The sequence below is a fragment of the Equus przewalskii genome, unplaced genomic scaffold, assembly GCF_037783145.1.
Source record: "Equus przewalskii isolate Varuska unplaced genomic scaffold, EquPr2 ChrUn-13, whole genome shotgun sequence".
Lineage (NCBI taxonomy): Eukaryota > Metazoa > Chordata > Mammalia > Perissodactyla > Equidae > Equus > Equus przewalskii.
Window position 1 is genome coordinate 2541404 of NW_027228750.1, and position 23120 is coordinate 2564523.

General features: G+C 35.0%; 1 protein-coding gene across 10 annotated transcripts in view; it reads right to left on the minus strand.

Annotated features, from left to right (window-relative positions):
• The window catches only part of MAN1A2 (mannosidase alpha class 1A member 2), a 209398-nt gene that overhangs the window by 64055 nt on the left and 122223 nt on the right, over nt 1-23120 (minus strand). For all 10 annotated transcript variants that reach the window (XM_070608060.1, XM_070608065.1, XM_070608062.1 and 7 more), the window contains exons 9-10: nt 5154-5269; nt 1087-1306 (exon numbers count right to left, since the gene is read on the minus strand). In XM_070608060.1, the coding sequence (XP_070464161.1) occupies nt 1087-1306; nt 5154-5269 (336 nt within the window). The remainder of the gene's footprint in view (nt 1-1086; nt 1307-5153; nt 5270-23120) is intronic.

Sequence of the window (23120 nt, forward strand, 5' to 3'; positions counted from 1 at the left end):
AAGAAATGGGATCCTTGGTTTAGTTACTGAGGGAACTGAAGGATCAGTTTCACCATAAGTTTAATTCCTTATTACATTAAAATAACTTGACAGATTTATGAACTAGAATAAATTTTAAGCCAATCGTATTTGTGTCATGGTACTTAATGATAAATTAACCCCCAAACAGAAATTCAGTTATTTAATAAAAGCAACAATTCAATTTCTGAAATCACAAATAGAAATTACTAGTTTTCAGTCTTTCATTAACTCATTATCCATTATTTCATATAGAAACATACATTTTTAAAGCCAGAGAAAACCTTTGAAGGTCTAGTCCAGTGTTTCTCAACCCTGTTTACAGGCTTTTTTTTTTTAAACCTAAGTGCCTTCTCTCTTCATGAAATTTTAATAATAAATATATATTGTTAATCTACCTACGACTGTATGTATATCTAGGCTTTATACATAAAAAAGATTTTTTTTTCACCCCCAAGAACCAATATTTGTCACCATTGAGAATCATCTTATTTCCCAAGTAAGGACACTGAAGCCCAGACAAGTTATACACTTCCCTAAAGCAATGTCAGAGGATCTCTTCAGCTAAATGCACGAACAACTCAAAAATTACTGGTGAATCGACTAAGAGGCAAACTACTAGTTCCCTACACCAATTACACATTCAATGCAACCACTGCTATCTTTTGGTTGTTCTTATTTTCATAAGAGGATAGGCAAGGTATGTAACTTGAATCAGTCAATTGTGTGTTCAAGTAACTGGTTTTATAGAAGCTGAAATGAACAGCTAAAATGGATTCTTATTATATTAAAATAATATTATCCCATACATCTCCAAATGCCCTTTTCTTTAAAACAATTTCTTCAACATCTTTATTAAAACAAACAGTAGCAGCATTCAGAATAATAATTTTAAAAATGATGCAGGAACACACTTCCAGAATTAAAATTCAAAATCTTGAGAAAATGATTTACTGTTACACTATTTTGAAGTGAAAAATGTCTATATATTTTCCTTCTAATTCCTGGACATGTTTTTAACTTAGAGGTTATTTTGGACTATGTAATTAGCATGATTAATCTTCTTACCAGTTCTGTCATAGGACTCATGACATGTATGTGCAATTTCCGCCCCTAGCTCTAAATAGTGACCAGCTTTATCCATTCTGGAACCATCTGCTCCTAGTGCAAACATTCCCCCAGCAAAGCAGGCCAAATGCCCCATCTTCTTTTCCAAGTGTCCATTTTTCCATTCTCCAATAAAGGTAAGACCTCCACGGGACTTCTTAATAAGATGTTTTTCTATAGCCTACAAGAAAGAGAGATTCAAAATTTTAGAAGTAAAGTGTTAGTGTTCAAATTTCCTACATCCCTCTGGCTATCAAAAAACCTTAGTAATATGATACTCTATAAAGGAGTAACCCTCCCAAACTGAGAGACTTAATTAAGTCCAATAAGGAATTTTTGGAGTGAGTAATCAAGTCACATATAACCTTGAACAAATACCCCAATCACCACTGTAACAGACGAGGTGGGAGAGGGGACACTGGCCTCAAGATTGTCTATCGACATCACACTAGCCACATTACAGGTTTTTTCTTCTTATGCTAAATGAAATTCATAATAATCCGTCAACTGAGATCATAACAACAAGTTATAACCCAAAAGGCTCTGTTGACTTATTTTCAATTTCATACAACAAAAACTGATTAGGAAGAATACCTAAGTTAATCAGGAAAATGATTTTGAGAACTAGTTAAAATGGTTTCTCCTTTTCCATGTACCTACACCTCTTGCCAAAGTACTTTAAAAAGGCACCATTAGGGGAGACATCTTATATGTGATAAAGCTTACCAAACTAGGTGAAAGTTCAAACTTAACTCCATAGTCCCTTACTTTGCAAACTTAGGCATTTGTTTTTGATGTTGTGCCATGGTTAAGAGAGGCCACCTGATAAACACAGTCCATCCTCCTCGAGTGTCGATTTTACCCATAAGATGTGAGGATGGTTAAGAGAAATATTTTATATTAAACTTGAATATAACATGAAGTAGAGTTCAATAATCACACTCAATTGTAAGAATGAGATTTTTAAGAGTTTTGTTCCTTTGGACTATGTTCTCAGACTTTGCTGAGAGGGGCTATAGGTGAATTCTCCTTAGGTACTTCTATGGAAAAGTATAAGAAATTGCATTAATTCAATTCTCTCTGGTAGAATTATTATACATGATTAGAGACTATGCTTTTCTGACAAAAAAAGGAATAAGAATTAAGCCACATTTTTATCGTGGGTCGTTCTCTGACAAGCTCAATACGAGTTTTAGAAAAATTTATTCTATATTCTTTATAATAATAATGTTTGTTTTATAGAACTATAAGGACTATGTCTTCATCATCTTATACTCCACAAAACCTGTAAGTGTAGTATGTACTCAATAAATGTTTAATTAATAAGTCATTTTATAAATAAATGGTACTCTGAGATAATTGTATTTGGCCTGTTAGGTGAATGAGGTATGGTTGATAAGCAAAATGATAAGGGACCACCAGTGGATTATAAGTTTTTATTGTTGTTGTTTTCTTTTAACCATATTACTCTGAAGCACAAATGAAAAGATTAGTTTTCTGAGTACAGAGACAATGTTTTTTCATCTTTGCAGACCTCATGGTATCTAGCATGTTTTCCACATTTAAGGCACTCAATAAATGCTTAAAGAATGATATCCTTAGTTTAGATTCTAAACCTTTGTATAACAGCTTTGTCATTTTGTTATTTCTATTCATTGTAACAAAAATCTTACTATGTTATAATTAAAAGATATCCAAACATATCCCCACAAACCTACTAGGATTAAAATAAAAGGTGGGTAAAGACAGGACTTTTACCAGTAATTCATTTATAGACTCCTGAAATTTCTTGTTCAGCTCTCTTCTCTTTCTAAAACTGTGACAAATGTCTAAGAGTTCAACTTACATAAAATGCCAAACTGTTGAATGGCAGTTAAGAGTAATATTATTGCTCTTCTATTAAAAGTATTAAACAAATCTTCACAAAGACTGGCATTACTTTCTTGCTCTAAAAGGACCTTTAATAGGTATATTTTTTCTTCACTATTTTAAAAATTAAAGACTAAGTATAAACTTGATCTGAGTATGAAACTTATAACTGTGCATAATTTTTTAAAAGAAAGCTAAGATGTAGGAACCAGGGATATGGGCACCTGTAAGCGTAGAGGAGGGCAAGATGAGGATGGAATAATTTAAATAGATGAGCTCATAAAGGTAAATTTAAAAAATGATTTATCTCAAATTAGAATAGATCTTAAAATAAGTAATCATTTATATCTCTTCCGTGCATTCCATATGTCACATATTTTATAATTTGTATATACTGTCTCCTAACAGAATTAATAGTTATCAACGATAATTAACATTGAAAAAACTGCATACATGTCTCAAAATGAAAGTTGGCCAACTGGTCATTTAAAAACACTTAGCAGGTGCCCACTTTAGATTTAACTAACAAAAACAGGACACAGAAAACAAGTATGGAAAGATTTTTAGTACACATATAGCAGATGATTTACGGAAATAATTTTAATTTATGAGTAACTTTGAAAACAGGTATCATGCCTTTCAAAGTACATATGATTAAAAAAGCCATGACAAATATAAAATAATGTTCTTTTTCCTTTAGAAAGAATTAAGCAAAGTAAAATAAAAAACAGCTTTAGAGTACAAGGAAGCAGCAAATATGAGAAAAAATGATTACATGGTATACGACACGTCATGCTTTCTCAAAAATAAAAACATTAAATACATTCATTTATCAAATACTTATTGAAAACCTATTATATCAGCTATTGTGCTAGGTGCTAAAACAACGATAAACAAATTAGTCTGCCTTCAAGGACAAACAACCCGTCTTGGGTTGACTAAGTGGGAATGACTGAGGGCTATTTTCAACACTACGATTCTAAGAATATTACATTTTTCTTAGATAATGACTTTTCTTGGATCATAAAAATTTCTAGGTTTAAAGTTTAATAACAGAGAATAAAACTCTCCCAACTTTTCAAAATGTAAGACTTTATAAAGAATTTTATAAGTCACGTATTAAAATGCACATTCCTGATTACATATCAACTTAGTTCAATTTCTTAGTTAACACGATCCTTCAAAAAACATTTATCAAATGCCTATAATGTGCAAAGCACTATATGCCACATTTCAGTTCAACTCCTGTGCATTTTTGTAAACAACTAAAGGAAGCTAGTTCACTAAAAAGTGAGGACATAAAATGAGTACTAAGATCCTTGGTTTAATTTAAAGACAAAACAACAGTTCTAACTCTGAATACTGATCATTGACTACAGTCAGAACAGTGTTGTTATACACAAAATATATGACCATTAAAGGGATCAAAATCCTTAAAGGGATATGAGTTTATACTGGAACGGAAAGCAAATAACTTATTAAGTGCTTAATACGCTCTTCTATTTCACAGTTTTTGCTTGGAAATATTGCATGTTAACTGTTTCCAAGAATGAAACTTGTTCCAATTTTAAACAGTCACAGTATCATGGTATGAGATTATATAAATATGAAACAATATAGTACAGTGGTGAAGAGCATAGACTCTGGAGCTAGACTGTTCAGTTCCAGGCTCCACCACTTACTAGCTCTGCGACCTGCAGTAAGTTACTTAACCTCTCTGTGCCTTAAGGTCCTCATGTGTAAAATGGGAGTAAAGATTAAAAGATTTCATGTTTTTAAAACGGTTAGTACAGTGCCTGGCATGTGAAAAGTACTATACAAGTGTTTTGCCCTTATTATTTACCAATAAGGCTCTCAACGTGTAGGTTCAATGGGTCATTTGAATGAAGAAATGTTGATGGAAATGTACGTGAAGTCAGAAGTTTTCCAGTCCCTGTAGACAACTAAAAGTAATTCAAATAAATTTTCATATATAAATATGCTACACGAAATTCTCTCAACAATTTCTTTAAAATGCCACAATAAAGGAAAATTATCTTAAAATACTAACAAACTCTACAGTGAATGCATATAATAAAATGTGTACAAGATGTTCATCAGTCACTATCAAATATGAGTACTCAACATGTTAAGTAGGTAAATGTTCTGACAGTAATTACCTCAATAGCATCATCATACATTTTTCTCGCCTCATGGTCTGTTTTATCTGACATCAACCACGCTTTTAGTAAGTATTCATAAAAACTGTCTCCCAGCCCTCCAACTGATGTATGATCTGTAACAAAAGAGAAAAGAGAAGGATGGAGATGGAGGAAGGGAAGACAGAAGACAATTAAATAATGTTTTTCAATTATAGTAACTATATTATAGGTCAATAATTTAAAAATTATATTCATAGCCCTATTGCCAACATACTCTAAATTTAATCCAGTAAGAGTAGACCATAATCACTCTCCTCTATATGTGTATCAAATTTTCTAGAAAATTTTTTTCTGTTGGATGTGATATTTCACATAGTTAGTGGTTTTTTCTTCAGTCACATAGTTTGTACACTGTCACACAACCAAACTTTTCTAGAATTGAAAATAACTATCTTTCATATATTAATGGCTGTAACTATCATAATTACAATAATTATAATGGCTATAAGATTAAATATAAGAGGTTTGCTTTAAGTCTAATGTTAACCAAAACTAGCTCATTTTTTTATAGGATGGTTGATGGTGATTTCTGTGCCATAGAAAGTAAATTAAATCTACAAAGAAAAAACTCCCAAGGCGATCTTACTTTTTTATCCCTGACTTTCTATAAACCCTGCCCTACATCTTTGAACTTTGTTTCAAAACTCACTCCCTGCATGAACAGAAAAATATCACATTTTTTACAACCCTTCAATCATTCATATAGTACTATCATTGCTTTTTCAAGTTAGTGAAGAAAGGATGGACTATTTAGTGGCTTATGGAACAAATGGCTATGTGGGGGAAAACATATATTAATATTTGTATCTTTAGCTCACAAAAATAAATTTGTGGTGGGTTAATTTAATCTAAAAGTAAAACACAAAACTATAAGTACAAGAAAATGTCTCTCTTCCTAAGCAGATGATCTTCTTAAGCAAAACACAAAAATGAAGAAGCCATAAAGGAAAAGATTTATAGCGCCATATGGTACAAGCTGCCATAAATGAATAAGACAAGAAATAGAATGGGAGAAGATATTTGCAACATACATAACAGAAATAAGGGTTAATGCCCTACACAAAGAACTCTGATAACTAAATAGGAAAATTGACATAGGGCACACACAAGTAATTGACAAAAAAAGAAACACAAAACTAACAGTTAACACATAAGAGAAGAAGCTTGACTTCACTAGTGATCAGAGAAAAGCAAATTAAAATAATGAGATTCCATTTTTGTCTACTTAATTGGCAAACATTTTAAAAGACTGATAACATCCAGTGTTGATAAGGTTCACAGTTGCTGGGATTGGAAGGCAATTTTGTTGTAACCATCAAAATTTAACCTAGGTTTTCTAGTTCTGGAATTATCTTGTAACAATACTTGCACAAATACACAAATATAGATGTAAAAGAAAAAAGTTCATCCCAGCACTATTTCCATTAGTAAAAAAATAAAATAACATCAAACATCTGGGGAAGTGGCTACATAAATTACAGCATAAACAAACTATTGTGGATCATGCACTCATTAAAGAGAATCAGGTGAATCTGTAATCTGATATTGGAGGAGATCTTATTATACGCTGTTAAGAGGGGAGGAAAACAGCAAGTTTCAGAACAATGTAGTTTGATACTACTGAAAATTCATCCGTTTTAAAGAATGTTGCTGGACACATACAAAACGTATGAAAAGACAACTGTCAACAGTGATTAGCTCTAAGGAAGGAGTCCTTCAATTTTTATTTTATATGCTTATGTATTATTGGAATACAGGTAACACGTAGTTAAGTCATCTTTTGATGTAGAAAGGAATAAACGGGAGAAAAGTGCCATCATTCACTTTAAGCAATATGTCCGCTGATACACTAATAGTTCATTTGTACCTTAAATAGGCTGCATCTCAAATGCTCTTACTTCTCACTTTTTTTCTTTAATCATAAATGTGCATTTCGATGAACGTTTACATATGTATACACCCACAAAACCACCACCAGGATAAAATATAGAGCATTTCTAGCATCCCAAAAGTCTTCCCCATGTGGCCCTCACAATCAATACCCAACTCCAAAGATAACTATTTTTCTGACCTCTCTCACCACAGATTTGTTTTGCCCAGTTCGTATAAAATAGCCATTTCATATAAAATGGCAATTTACTTTTAACTATGATTTGTTAGCTTAACAATCTTCTCTTTCACTTTCCATCCAAATATCTAGAAGAAGGACACCTCTGCTTTCTGTAGAATTCCTGAATCGTTAACATTAAGTGAGTGGGTATTAGAAAAGACACTTAGAGGAATTAAGACAGTTACAATATGACCCCCTATTCTAGGCTTCAGACTGCAGAAGAAAATCACCATTAAACTTCTAACAGCTTTCAATACTCCTCATACTTACATTTAAGAACTTTAAATGATGGTAACATATGATGATGGGTTTAAAGGATAAATTACACTTAGATGCTAAATTAATTCTAACAGATTTAAACATTTTATAACTAAAAAAAAACTGTAGAAGATAAAACATACTTGTAAAATAAACAAAATGGAGTAGACATGGAAAATTCCTCATTAATGGCCATTTGGGACAGAGTAAGGATTAAGGATGCCTTTGGGGCACATTATTTGGTAATGAACAAGAAAGTAGTAATTTTATATTTGGAGAGCTACTATTTTAAAACAGCTGTATCAAAATATCCCATCAATACTGCTACTCCAGTTTTGTGGTAATGTCAAAATGTCCTGACTCATTCAGTAAATGATCCCATTACTATCCTACCAGCTGCTCAGAGCTTTTCTTAGATTTCATCAACTGCTTAAAATTACGCTGTATTTTAGTTGTCCTCATATTTTAACCATGACTTTCTTCTATAGCTTTTAGATTTCCCCTAGATTTTCTAGTTGCTCTTCTATTGTCTCTCCTCTTTTTCTTTCATCATTTTTATTGTTTCCCAGTCTCTCAGTCACTGAGTCAGCCCTGCCCCTCTTATTCTCCTGGAGACCAGCCTTCCAGTCTCTACAGTCTAAACACACCGTACGGCTATCATCCTGAGGCTTCTCTTTTCTTGCTTCCCTGAATTACACTATTTCCTCAATCCTAGGTCTTAGTTTACACAGTTTCACTGAATCATAATTCTCATATAATTTCCCAAGAAAGAGTAGGTGGGATGAAACTGTGTTGTCTGACATGTCTTTATTATGCTCTTCCTCTTAATTTCATTTCGTCTAGGTATCAAATTCAAGGTTGGAACTCATTTTCCCTCAGAGCTTCTCGAAGGTGGTGCTCCAGTGTCTTGTACCATCAAGTATGATGGTGAGAAGTCTGATGTTATTTTATAGGCTCTGTGTGTTCTCAATCCCCCTTCCTTACACTTGACTTGCCTTCCTTAGCTTTAGAATCTTCATTTCCACATTGGTTAAATTTTTTCCTACATTCACTGTCCTGGGCACTTTTCAAACTAAAGATTAGCATCTCTCCACTCTGGGAAAATCCTCTTTTGTCATTTCTTTGATTATTTTCTCCACTTCACTTGCTTGGTTCTCTCTTCTGAAGCTCTTACTAGTTGGAAATTGGACCTCGTGGATTGATTCTCTATTACTCTTTTGTCTGAATTGCTACTCTCTTAGTCTTCTTTCTCTATATACTGGGAGTTTTTTAAAAATCAACCTTATCTTTTGGTCCTTTCACTGAAGTTTTAATGTCAGCAATTATACTTTTAATCTCTGAGCTCTTTTCTTTTCTCTAATTGCTTATTTTTCATAGTATTCTATTCCTATTTTATGCATATATTATCTTCTCAGAGTGCTTTGAATAAAAGAGAGGATTAACAATGTTTATTTATAGAACTGCCTCAGTTTCCCCTGGGATTCCCTTTTTGACTTCAAATAGTTTTTACTGTGAAATTTAACATGCATATAAAAAGTACATAACACATAAATAGAATGTTCATTATAGAGAACACGTGCATTATCTCCGCTCAATAATGCCAATACCCCAAAAGCAATCATGCATCCCTTATCAATCACAATTCCCACCCCCCAAAAGGTAACCAACTTCTTGATTTTTGGGGGGTTATCACTTTGATTTTTTTATATGGTCATCATCTAATACCTTCTCTCAACTCTTTTGGTATGCTTAACAAACAGCACCATTTATTCTCTTGTGTCTGGCTTCTACAGCTCAACACTTTGTGAGATTCAACCATGTTGTTGTATATAGCTGTATATCTGTATATAGCAGTATATCATTTACATGCATTGCTGTATGATATTCCATTGTGTCAATCAGCCATTATCTACTTCACTATGTTTAGGAGTGAAGTTCTTCTGTTTCCTCCACTGAACAGCAGGTATTCCTCCACTGAGTAGACCTATTTGTCACTAGGTCTCTCTCCTGAGTGGGAATTCTGACTGGATGCTTTCTTTTTGTTCTTTTGAGGAATATTAGCCCTGAGCTAACATCTGCCACCAATCTTCTTTTTGCTGAGGAAGACTGGCCCTGAGCTAACATCCATGCCCATCTTCCTCTGTTTTATATGTGTGACACCTACCACAGCATGGTTTGCCAAGCGGTGCCATGTCTGCACCCAGGATCGAACCGATGAACACAGGGTTTCGCCAGTTCGGATCCTAGGCACGGACATGGCACCGCTCGTCAGGCTACGTTGAGACGGCGTCCCACACGCCGCAACTAGACGGACCCACAACTAAAATATACAACTATATACTGGGGGGTTTTGAGGAGAAAAAAAGCAGGAAAAAAAAAAAGGATTGGCAATGGTTGTTAGCTCAGGTGCCAATCTTTAGGGAAAAAAAGTGTGCTAAGAGAAAAAGTAAATATATAAATTTAGCCGCCCCTGACATAGGAAGGGTTAATAATCACTGGAAAAAGCTTGCCAACAAACTGTGACCCGGAGGTGAGAAGGCCGGTTAGCCAATGAGGGGTAAGACCTCCAGGGGGAGGCAACCTAAGACAGGCATCGGCCGCCCGGGGGCACAGACGGAGACACGATATCGGGAGCAGGAGGTGTTGCCTAGGAGGCCTTGCATGCTCCGAGAGAAAGTATACGAGCACAGCAATAACATGATAATATCAAAACAGAGGCCAAGGGAGGGCTCCTTGAGAAATCACTAAGAATTCTTGGCATTTGCTAATTACTTCATCCAGAACACCTGTGTATGTTTAACAGATGTAAGCTATGTATATATTGAAACGCTGGTTATAATAAACTCACAGTGGCCATCAGCCCTCTACACATCTATCCTGATGTGTACATTGGATTGCGACACCGACAATAAAGCCAAAATTGATAAAATTACATTGAAAAATTGCAAATATAGAAAATTTCAATATGCTTATTTGAAAACTGATAAATCAGAAAAATATTAGATGATGAATCTAAAAACAGTCTTGTTTAATATACTGAGAAGTTTCAATTATCTTAAAGGAAATTAGACTGTGTGCCAAACTATGAGCAACTTGACAACAGACACTCATTACAGTTTAGGCTTCTTTATACACCCTATGGCACCTAGCACAATTCTCACTTTTGGTAATGTGTGCTCACTAAGCAATTATTAAACGAATGGCTTAATTTCCATTTTCAGGTATAAATAGCATTTCACAATTATAACAACTTGTCTTTAAGGTACTTTTTCTTTTTGTAACTGAAGGACCTTTAAAAAAAATGAATCCATTTTCATAGCCTCTCACTCTTTTTCAGTTTAGGGAAACAAATAATGGATTATGAGGTAAGTAATAATACCTAGAATAATACCTAATACTTAAAAGGTCCACAAAAAACGTTTGCAGAATGAATGCATTAAATGCCTGAAGTACTCACCCTTACAAGTTTTAATAAAATTTCCATGTATATATTTTTAAACACTTTCCTAATTTCCCCAGTACTAAGTCTATAATTGTAGAATATTCAATTGTTTACACGAAATATTCATTGAAAACATAATTTAAAAAACTTACAATACCTCATTAATGTGGATTATCAGGAAAATGCATAAAAATCTTGATATTAAGATTTTCCCTTTGGAGTTTTTTAATCTTCTATAAACACATCTTTGTGCCTAGAGCCCAGATGAAATATTTCAAGCTTCTCAGTTGACTGTAGTAAGAATGTATTTTGTAAAAATATCCCAATACCCAATTCCATTCCTCTCCTCTCTTTAAAAAGAGTTTAAACTTACTGCTGCTTCTTTCTCATAATCTACTTGCTCCTTAACCCCCTACATTCTGGCTGTGGTGTACAGCACACAACCAAACCAAAATGGTGTTCTACGGTTTAACAGACATTTCTCAGTCCCAATACATCAAATAAATTTTAAATGCGGGAATAAAATGATTAGATCATACAAAGAGCACTGTGGAGGATGAACTGGAAAGGGGTGATACTGAACTAACAGAGATAATTGAAGGCCTAACTTAATTGAAGGGAAGAAGAAATGAAGGAACAGATTTTAGAGCTGCTAAGAAGGTAGGAAACAACAGCCCTGGAAGCTGGTCAGACTGTCAGGTTTCCGACACGAGCCACACTATGTACAGCGTGGGTGAAATAAATCATGAAGAGGAGTAAATTTTAAAGAGATAATACGCTCAGTGTTGTACATAATGAGTTGAAGGTACCTACAAAATACTCAGGAGCAAATATCCTGTACCTGTGGGGATATAAGTATAAAGCCAAGAAAAATCAGTAATGAAATACTGACTTACATCAGGGCTGGGGGGCAATTTTTTCTGTAAAGGGCCAGACAACATATAGCTCTGTTGCATGGTCCGCTCTTTTGCTATTGTTGCTGGTGATGACGATTGTTTAAACAATCCTTTAAAAATGTAAAAAACATTTTAAACTCATAGAACATACAAAAACAAGCCATAGGCTAGCCTGTCATAGTTTGTCAATTGCTGATTTGAATCTCACCAATATACAGCACATAGATCATCCAATAAGAAGAGACAAGGTTGGTGAGGCAAAAATGGAAAAGGGAAGAAGTAGAAATTCCTAGAATATCAACATTTAAGAAGCTGGGTGAAGAAAATGAAACAAATTCCCATCCCTTAAAAGTGCGCTGGCCTTGAATCTTGCTTTGTCCAACTGAATGTGGTAAAAAGTGTGCCAGTTTCAAGTCTAAACCTCAAGAGGCTTTGCACACTTCACTTCTTTTTATGAGAACCTGTTATGCTGCCATGATAAGAAGCCTGGGATAGCCTGAGAGATGATGAGAGACCACAGGGCCCAGAGCTGAGTCTTCCCAAATGGGGCCTTGCTAGATCAGCCAGCCTCCAGCCAACCTGCCAGCTAACTACAGACACATAAGCAAGTCCACATAAGATGAGCAGAGCCAAGCCAAATCAAAAGAACCTCTCAGTAAACCTGTAGATTTTGGAGAAATAATAAATTATTTGAAGTCACTAAGTTTTAGAGTGGTTTGTTATTCAGCAATAGCTAACTAATACATTGTCCTTCATGGACTAGTCTATAGGGCAGTCACTGGGCCATGCAAGAAATAACTTTTAGTGGGGTGGCAGAGAGCAGAGCCCAGAATACAATGTATTAAGAAGTAAACGGAAGGCAAATGAGAAAAATCAACAGACAATCTAGGAGAATAGAATGGGATATTCAGGAAGCAATAATGAACAGAGAAATTAATACTTTGAACCATAAGTTCATGATGAGATTAGGCAATGGAGCAGTGACAGTGTGCTCAAGTTCTCATCTTATTCAGAGGGAAGACACAGTCATGACCAGTTCTGGATGTCATTAGAAAAATATAAACAATCAGGGCATAAGGTAAAACTCAAGGGCAACTGTTAGATGGAATTATATATATAATTTTCAAACTAGTAAAGAAAAAAACTACGAAATAAAAATCATAAGGCAGCATGGGGAAGGATTTTTCTTTTTTTGTTTTTTTGGGAAAGATTAGCCCTGAGCTAACATCTGCTGCCAACTGTCCTCTTTCTGCTGAGGAAGACTGGCCCTGAGCTAATATCCATGCCCATCTTCCTCTATTTTATACGTGGGATGCCTACTACAGCATGGCTTGCCAAGCGGTACCATGTCCGCACCCGGGATTCAAACCAACGAACTGCGGGCCACTGAAGCAGAACGTGCACACTTAACTGCCGTGCCACCGAGCCGGCCCCAGGGGGGAGGATATTTTATGAATGCATAATAGCTAGAAAAAAACCCAAATAAGATAACAGGAATTACCTTGGGAAAAGACCTGGCTTCTGACCAAGATGGAGTAACAAGGACTGAGTTTACCCTGCAACCTGAAACAACCAAAAACACTGAACAAAACACATGAAATGATGGTTTTCAAGACACTGAGCATCAGGCAAGAAAGAACAGTGATCTCTGAAAGATCAAAAACAAACAAGGCGAGTCCTACAATTGCCCCCAGATTATTGCCTCAGGAAAGTTTCCAGGCGGAGGCACAGGGAGGAGGAATAAAGGAACAGTCCAGAATGACCAAAGCAGCTAGGGCTCATAGGCCAGGGTACAGAGAGATGAGACATGCACAGAAAGAGAACCCTGGATATCTGCAAAGGATTCCCCTCGAGTATTCAGCAGGACTGAGCAGCACACACGTGTGAGGAAACTACCTGAGACCGGGAAAAGAACCACATGAAAGGACTGGAGGGAACACTGCCTGGTGCTCACAAAGAGCCTACTGGTAATAAGCCCTCTTCCCATCAGTCAGACTAGAAAAATTCACAATTCACGGGGCATCAAGTACTCAGGAAGATCTTGCCTCAGTAGGGAGGATAATTAGCTCTGAATTGAGCAACACACCAGATACACCTAACAAATCACAAAAGTAAGACAGGAAAAGGTAAAATAGTTTCCCCATACCTTAAGTGTATCCCTGAAGAAAGCTAAAGAAGATTCTAGGAATACAAAAATGCCCAGCATCCATCAAGGTAACACTCACAATGTCTGCCATCTACTCCAAGCCTCCGAGGCATGCAAAGAGGCAGGAACAAACAGCTCACAATGAGGAGAACAAGGAACCAGTCAAAACTGACCTAGATCTGACACGGAAGGTAGAATCACCAGATAAGAACATTAGAATTTATTATAATTGTGGTACCTATGTTAGAAAGGTAAGTAAAGACGAGGAAGCTACAGAAAGATCCAAACTGAACTTCTAAAGATGAAAACTATAATGTTAAGAGAGAAAAAATACACTGGAAGGGATTAACAGTAGGTTAGACAAGGCATAAGAAAAGATAAGTGAACTTGAAGGTATTGCAATAGCAGTTACTCAAAATGAAATAACAGAAAAAAAGAATTAAAAAATAGAAAAAGAAAAAAGCATCAGTGAGCTAAGTGGCCTAATATACAGATAATTGAAGTCTCTGAAGCGGAGGCATGACAGAAAAACTATTTGAAGAGATAATGTCCAAAAACTTTCCAAATTTGATAATAAATATAAACTCACATGAAAATTAAACACAACATATCAGAATTTTTGGGAAGTCACTAAATCACTACTTAGGAGGAAATTAATAGCTCAAAACCTATTAGAAAAGAAAAAAGGTTTCATATCAATGACTTCGGCATCAACCTTAAGAAACTAGAAAAAGAAGAGCAAATTAAACACAAAGGAGGTAAAAGAAAGCAAATAATAAAAGCTAGGCCAAAAATCAACGAAATAGGATCTACAAACATTAAAAAGATAAGAGAACATTATGAACAACTTTATGCCCCAAAATGAGAAAAATCAGATGAAATGGACAAATTCTCTGAAAGACAGAAATTACCAAAAGTCACTCAAGAAGAAATAAATAATCCGAAGAACCTTTTATCTGTCAAAGAAATTGAAATTGTAGTTAAAACCTTCCCAAAGAAAACTCCAGGCCCAGATGGTTATACTGGTAAATTCTACCAAACACTTAAAGAAGAAACAATCAATTGTGCACAAACTTTTACAAAAAAACTGAAGAGGAAAGAATACTTCACAACTCATTCTGAGGCCAGCATTACAATGATACCAAAACCAGAAAGAAAGTTACAGAGCAATATCTCTCATGTAACAAATCAAATACAAGAAAATATTAAAAGGATAATACACCAGGACTGTGATTTATCCTAGGAATGCAGGGCAGGTTTAATATTTAAAAATCAATCAACGTAGTTCACTACATTAACAAGCCAAAAAAGAAAACAGATGCAGAAAAAGTATTTGACAAAATTTGACACCCAATCCTGATAAAAACTCTCAGCAAACCAGGAAAAGGGAACTCTGTCGACCTCACAAAGGGTACCAACAGAAAAACCTACAGCTAACATCATACTTCACAGTGAAAGACTAAATGCTTTGTCCCTAAGATCAGAAACAAGACAAGAATGTTCACTTTCATCACTTTTCTTCAACACTGGACTGCAGATTCTAGCGAGTGCAATTAGGCCAAAAAAGAAAGGAATTAATTAAATAAAATAAATTTAAATAAATGGCAGCCATACTGGAAATAAAGAGGTAAAACTATCTTTACTTAGAGATAACACAATCATCTGTGTAAAAAATTCAACAGAGGCTACCAAAAAACTACTACAACTAAAAAGTGAGGTTAGCAACTTGTAGATACAAGATTAATACACTAAAATTAATTTTATTTGATATATCAGCAAGAAAATATCAGAAACTAAAATAAAAAATACCATTTGTAATAGCATCAAAAATATGAAATGTTTACAGATAAATCTGGCAAAACATGTAAAAGATCTGTACATATTTTTGAGGGAAATTATAAAGAACACCTAAATAAATGCAGAGAGAGATATAATTTATGGATTGAAAGATGTCAATAGTATTAAGAAAATGTTACAATGTCAATTCTCCCCAAGTTGATCTACAGATTTCAACACAATCAAAATCCCAGCTTTTCTAAAGAAATTGAAGAGGTGACTAAAATTAATATGGAAATGCAAAAGACCTAGATAACCAGGACAATTCTGAGAAAGAATAAATTTGTAGAGCTAACACTCTTGATTTCAAGATCTGTAACAAAGCTAACAAATCAAAACAGCATACTATTGGCATAATGACAAATAAATAGATGAATAGAATCCAAAAATAAACTCCCACCTATATAGCTAACTGATTTTTGACAAAGCTCTGAAGGCAATGCAGTGGAGAAAGAACAGCCTTTTCAACAAACGGTGCTAGAATAGCTATCCATATGATGAAAACGAACTTTGATCTCTAAACAAACATCAACTCAAAGTGGATTTCAGAGCTCAATCTATAAAAATTTTAGAAGAAAACACAGGAGGAAATCTTTGTGACCTTGTATGAGGCAAAGATTTCTTAAATATGACACCAAGAACAATTCACAAAAGAACAAATTGATAAAATGGACTTCATATTTGGAATCTTTTGCTCTTTAACATTGCTAAGAGAATGAAAAGACAAGTCAAAGACCAGGAGAAAAATACTTGCCAAAAACATATCTAATAAAGAACTTGTGTCTAGAATATATACCAAACTCTCAAAACTCAGATATTAAGAATATAATCCATTTTTTAAAAACAGGCAATTGGAAAGTGGTTTGATCAGACAATTCACCAAAGATAGATGACAAATGGCATATGAAAAAATGTTCAACATCGTTAGTCATTTGGCAAGTGCTAATTAAAGCCACAAAGAATTACCACTACACACCTATGAACATGGCTAACACTAAAAAACTGACCATATAAAGCGCTGGTGAGTACATGGAAGAACACTACTGATGAGAACGTAAAACGGCACATCCACTGTGGAAAACAGTTTGGCAGTTTCTTAAAAAGTTAAACATACACATCTATCATATGATACAAACATTCCACTCCTAGGTATTTACTCAGGAGGAATGAGAACACATGTCCACACAAAGACTTGTACGTGAATGTTCATAGCACTTTATTTTGTAATGGCCCCAAACTGGAAATAACCCAAAGGTGCATCGACAGGTGAATGAATAAACAAATGTGGCATTCCACAAAGTGGGATTCTACTCAGAACTATTGATATATGCAACATGGATGAATCTCAAAATAATTATGCTGAATGGAAGAAGCCAGACAAAGATAAAGCGTACATAAAAAGGATTCCACATAGAGTTCTAGAAAATGCGAACATCTCCAATGATAAAAAGCAGATGAGCAGTTGCTTGAGGAAGGACTGAGAAGGAAAGTAAGTGAAGAATCGTACAGGGGTACGAGGAAATCTTTCAGAGGTGACAGACGTGTTCATTCTTTTGATTGTAGTGATTGTTTTCAGAAGTGTATACTTATTTAAAAACTTACCAAATTGTACACTTTAAACACGTACAGTTTATTGTATGTCAATTACTTTTAATAAAGCAGTTTTTAAAAAAGTAAACAAAACAAAACAAAAAGGATATGTGGAGTCCAAACCTATCAGTACATCAAAAAATTTAACTTGTTTTCAGTTTCTAAAATACTGAGACACTCGCATTGGAATTAAAAAGATTTTTTAAAAACCTATATAAATAGTTTTTACTAAAGACATACTAAACTAAAATTGTCCAGGAAATTAAAAATAAAGAAACGGTCAAGAGAGAGTTGGGCATGGATAGGAGGCTTATACAGTCTTCTGGAGAGTAAAGAATAGGAAAGTGAGGGGCCAGGCATTGGTGCAGCAGTTAAGTTTGCACATTCCACTTCAGCGGCCCAGAGTTCACTGGTTCGGACCCTGGGTGCAGATCTACGCACCACTTGGCAAGCCATGCTGTGGCAGGCGTCCCACATATAAAGTAGAGGAAGATGGGCATGGATGTTAGCTCAGGGCCAGTCTTCCTCAGCAAAAAGAGGAGATTGGCAGTATATGTTAGCTCAGGGCTAATCTTCCTCAAAAAAAAAAAAGAAAGAATAGGAAAGTGAACTGATAAAGTTGAAGAGTTGTCAGGGGTACTAGTGACCCAATTCAAATTTGAAACTATAAGTTTATAGTGACTTTAACCTGTAATATTGATAATTTTCATCAGCAATGTTCAGCTGACTCTGTACATGAACGGGAAAGGCAGATGGCTGGGTTGATACAAGTTTTGGGATTTGTAGGACAGATAACATGGAAAGATAAAGGCACTCGAATATTCCCACTTTGGTTTGGAACCTATGCAGTCTAGACTAAATGGGAAAGGAAGCAATAAGATAATCCTCTTAGCCGAACATTCAGGATTCTTACTACCTTGTTCTTCTGTTGCATTCAACCAGTAAAACATTAGCCCGGGTGTCACTTTGTCCCACTATTATCCCCAAACGGACAATTTTCCCCATCACTGCGAACCTCAACATTGCCTGTCAGTTTTTCTATGACTCCTTGTTTAGTGTTCTTTCACACTCCCTAACACAGAAACTGGAGGCCTCGTCTTCAAAAGTCCCTAGCTCTAACTTCCTCACTCCCAGCAGACAAACGTGCCTCCTAATTCACAGAAGAAATAGAGACCATTGGCGGGAGAGGGAGAAACCTCCCCGAAGTGCACCTTTCAACTTTCTGCACCCCAACCTATCAATTTATCTGTTTCCTTTGCTTGTCAAAGAGGAAGAAATAGTACTTCTCTACTCTACACACCCCATCAAGCTCTGGGGCCCAACCACTTCTGCTTCCTTCTCAGGAGTCCTCCCCATCCTGGTTTATCTTCAATTTCTACCCTTCAACTGAATCGACCTCTTAGCATTTAAATGCTTATTATTAACATCTTAAGATAATCTAAAAACCTTTCTTGACTCTCCCATACTCCTTTAGTTTGATTTATATCAAGTGTTTGCTGAAAGAGTGAAGAAAGAGAAATCATGGATGATGTCTAGATTTCTGGCTTGGGCAAAGGGGTAAACAATAGTCTTTGTCACTGAAATTGGGAATACTGGCAGGGGAAATAGCTTAAGTGGAAGGAGTTTGGATTTGGGATAGGTTGAAATTTGAGGTGCTAGTTGGATATCTAAATGGACATGACAAACAGGTAATCAGGTATGTGGAAATCCAGAAAGAGGCTAAGCTGGGGGTATACATTTGGGAGTTATCAATATATAAAATGGATTTAAGCAAAGGGAGTTCACTCAGAGAGAACGTATGGAATGATTAAAGAACACAAATGGTACTTTGCAGTATGACACTTTACAAGTAAGAGTCATTAAAATAACATATAGGGTATTTTTTCATTTGTACTTTGGCCTCATACGTATATTCTGGATATGTTGTAGATCTGGATACAGAAAGGATTAATAAATGAGCAGGAAAGAAAACAAGATAAAGATGATAGAACTAAAGGAGATGAAATAACAGGGAAAAAAGCAGAGAAAGGTAAAAGTCTTTGGCATCACAGTTTAGGGGAAATTTCTTTTAGATCTGCGAATTATTGCCAGGGTTTACAGATTTAGCTATAGGTTACTTAGGTTATAGGACGTAGTCCCAGCCTTGCCTGACAGGTTCTCTCCAGTTTTTCTAGACTGTTGCTCCAGTAGAAGATTACATTCTTAATAAATGAATACACAGCAGAAGCCTGAGGTCCATGGGAACCATGGAATTTATCACCCTGTAGTCTGACTGACTGACTTGAACCACTTGAGCCATGACTGCTGAGGTGACAAATCTGATGAATCACGTCACCCCAAGGTCTTTTGGATATTCAGAAATTGATAATATATTATAAAGCCCTAGTAAATACCAATGATTCAGTATGCTCTATCTCAGCATGTCATGGAGTTAATGGCAGGTTTCCAAAAGAAGCTATTTCTTGATGTGTTCTTACAGGAATTTCTAGACTAAAACTAAAATTTTATCATGTGTTACAGTTTATCAAGCATTTTCAAATATATTACCTCATAAATATGACCCACATGATCATCCTATTAAATAAGTACAGCTAGAAGAGATAAAGAAACAAAGGCACGGAGAAGGTCAACAGCTTATCTAAATTACTAAGCAGGAAAGACAGAACTAGGCTGCTGACTCCAAAGAGTATATCCATTCTTGTTTTGTCCACAATTCTTAAACTCAGCAGTATAAAATTCAATGAATCAGTAATAACCAATTTTCTCACAATTTATTCACTTTAGTCATTAAATGGAATAGGCTAAGCAATATACTTAGAAAAGTAGTGAAAAAATAAAGTAAAAAAACATTGAAAATACTAATGATGTGCCTTTAAATCTAGATTCCTTACTATATTCTTTTCTTTCTGTTGCCAAGTACTTTTCCTGAAGGTAATTACCAGTAATTATTCTGTGATTGCTATGTGCCTGTCACAGACATCATCATTCCTCTAATTATAATACAGTTAGCTGGAGCCGAACTGCTGCATTTTGGTTCAATCCACTGTTTGTTTTGCACACTATTTATAGATATGACAGATGTATACCGCTCAAGGATAATAATGGAATTTGATATACTTTTCAGAAGCTGATATAAAATATACAAAAACATTAAAAGGAACAAATTGAACAACTGAGTAAGGACAGCAGCTGCTAAAAAGATATCAGGGCAGCTCCCCCAGGAATGTAAAGGTCTCATGCCAAAATAACCAGTGAGTAGCTCTTTTTATAACATTCTCAAAACAAATAACTGCTGGGAGTGAACATATTCTGAAAAAGTAACTTGAATTTATTTTGTAGCAAAAAAACAAAGAAGAATGAAAGAATTATTTCTTATTGCAAGTTTTTTATTGTGGTGAAATATACGTAACATGAAAGTTCCCATTTTAACTATTTTTTAAGTGCACCATTCAGTGGCCTTAATTATATTCATAATGTTGTACAACCATCACCACTATTTCCAAAACTTTTTCATCACCCCAAATAAAAACTCTGAACCTATTAAGCAATAATCTCCATTCCCCTGTCACCCAAGCCCCTGGTAACCTCTCATTCACTTTCTGTCCCTATGAATTTGGCTACTGTTGATATGTGACACAAGAGGAATCATACAATATTTGTCCTTTTTGCGACTGGCTTTTTTCATTTTAGCATAATGTTTTCAAGGTTCACCTATGTTGTAGTACCACTTGGAACTTCATTTTTTTTTTTTTTGAGGAAGATTAGCCTTGAGCTAACATCTGCCACCAATCCTCCTTTTTTCTTTTTTCTTTCTTTCTTTTGTTTTTGTGTTTTTTTTTTTTTTTTTTTTTTTTTTTTTTTTTTTTGCTGAGGAAGATTGGCCCTGAGCTAATATCAGTGCCCGTCTTCCTCTACTTTATATGCAGGATGCCTGCCACAGCATGGTTTAATAAGCGGTGTATAGGTCTGTGCCTGGCATCCGAACCAGCAAACCCCAAGCTGCCAGAGCAGAGGGCATGAACCTAATCGCTACACCACCAGGCTGGTCCCAAGAACTTCATTTCTCTTTTTGGCTCAATAATATTCTACTGTGTGGATATACCACATTTTGTTTACCCATCTGTTGGACACTCGAGTTGTTTCTACCTTTTGGCTATTGTAAATTATGTTGCTGTGAACACTGGCATACAAATATCTGTTTGAGTTCTTGTTTTCAATTCTTTTGGGTATATACCTAGGAGCTGAATCTCTGGATCACATGGAATTCTATGTTTAACTTTTTGAGAAACCAACAAACTGTTTTTCACAATGGCTGCACCATTTTACATTCCCACAAGCCATGTACAAAGGTTTCAATTTCTCCACAACCTTGCCAACACTTATTTTATGTCTTTTTGAGTACAATCATCCTAGTAGGTGTGAAGTGGCATCTCATTGTGCTTTGGATTCGCATTTCCATAATGACTAATGATGCTGAGCATCTTTTTCATGTGTTTATTTTCCATTTACGTATCTTCTTTGGAGAAACATCTGTTCCAGTCTTTCACCCATTTTTAATTGGGTGTTTGTCTTTTTGTTGTTGAGTTGTAGAAGTTCTTTATATATTCTGGATATTAAGCCCTTATCAGATATACGATTTGAAAATATTTTATCTCATTCTGTGGGCCATCTTTTACTCTCATGATAGTGACCCTTGATGCACAAAACTTTTTTAATTTTAATGAAATCCAATTTACCTGTTTTTTTTCTATTGCTGCCTGTGCTTTTGAGGAAACCATTGCCAAATCCAAGGTCATGAAGATTTGTCCCTGTTTTCTTCTGAGAGTTTTACAGTTTGGGTTCTTAAATATACTGTCTTTGATACATTTTGAGTTAATTTCTGTATACGGTATAAGGTAAGAGCCCAACTTCCCTCTTTTCATGTGGCCATCCAGTTTTCACAACATCATTTGATGAAGAGAAAGAGTTACATTGTTAAAAATTAAGATGCCATCAATGCTACACTGCTGGTCATTTCAAAGGCTGGCAATTCTCAAACAGTGATTTACTTTTTTTGAGTATTCTAGGATTTTGGTGTGGAAGATGGCATCTTCTTTAGTATTTAAAATCGTTTTTAATCTTATTTCAAAAGTAATAGATGTCTGTTATCAAATTTAGATTAATAAAAGTAAACAAAAAGAAGAAAATAAAAATGAACATTCAGAAAAAAACACATAACACTTCGGTTTCTATTCTTGTAGTTTTTGTTTTCTCTTTCTTTTTCTAAATATCTGTCTGTATACGTTTATCTAAGTCAAATATTCTATAACATAATGTATAATGGCTGCATTGTATACCACATCTGGGCAAACTATAATTTATTTAACCAAATCTCTTTCATAGGATGTTCAAAAACTGTACTGCCCAATGCAGTAGGCACTAGTCACAAGTAGTTATTTAAATTTAAATTAACTAAAAGTAAATAAAATTTAAAATGCAGTTCCACACAGTACTAGCAATATTTCCAGCACTCAGTAACGACATGCGGCTAGTGACTACTATATTAGATAGAACAGATATGAGCGTTTTCTTCATGATAGTTCTATTGGACAAGCCTGCTTTAGAATGTTTCCAAATTATACCTATTATAAATCATTCCAAAGTTATT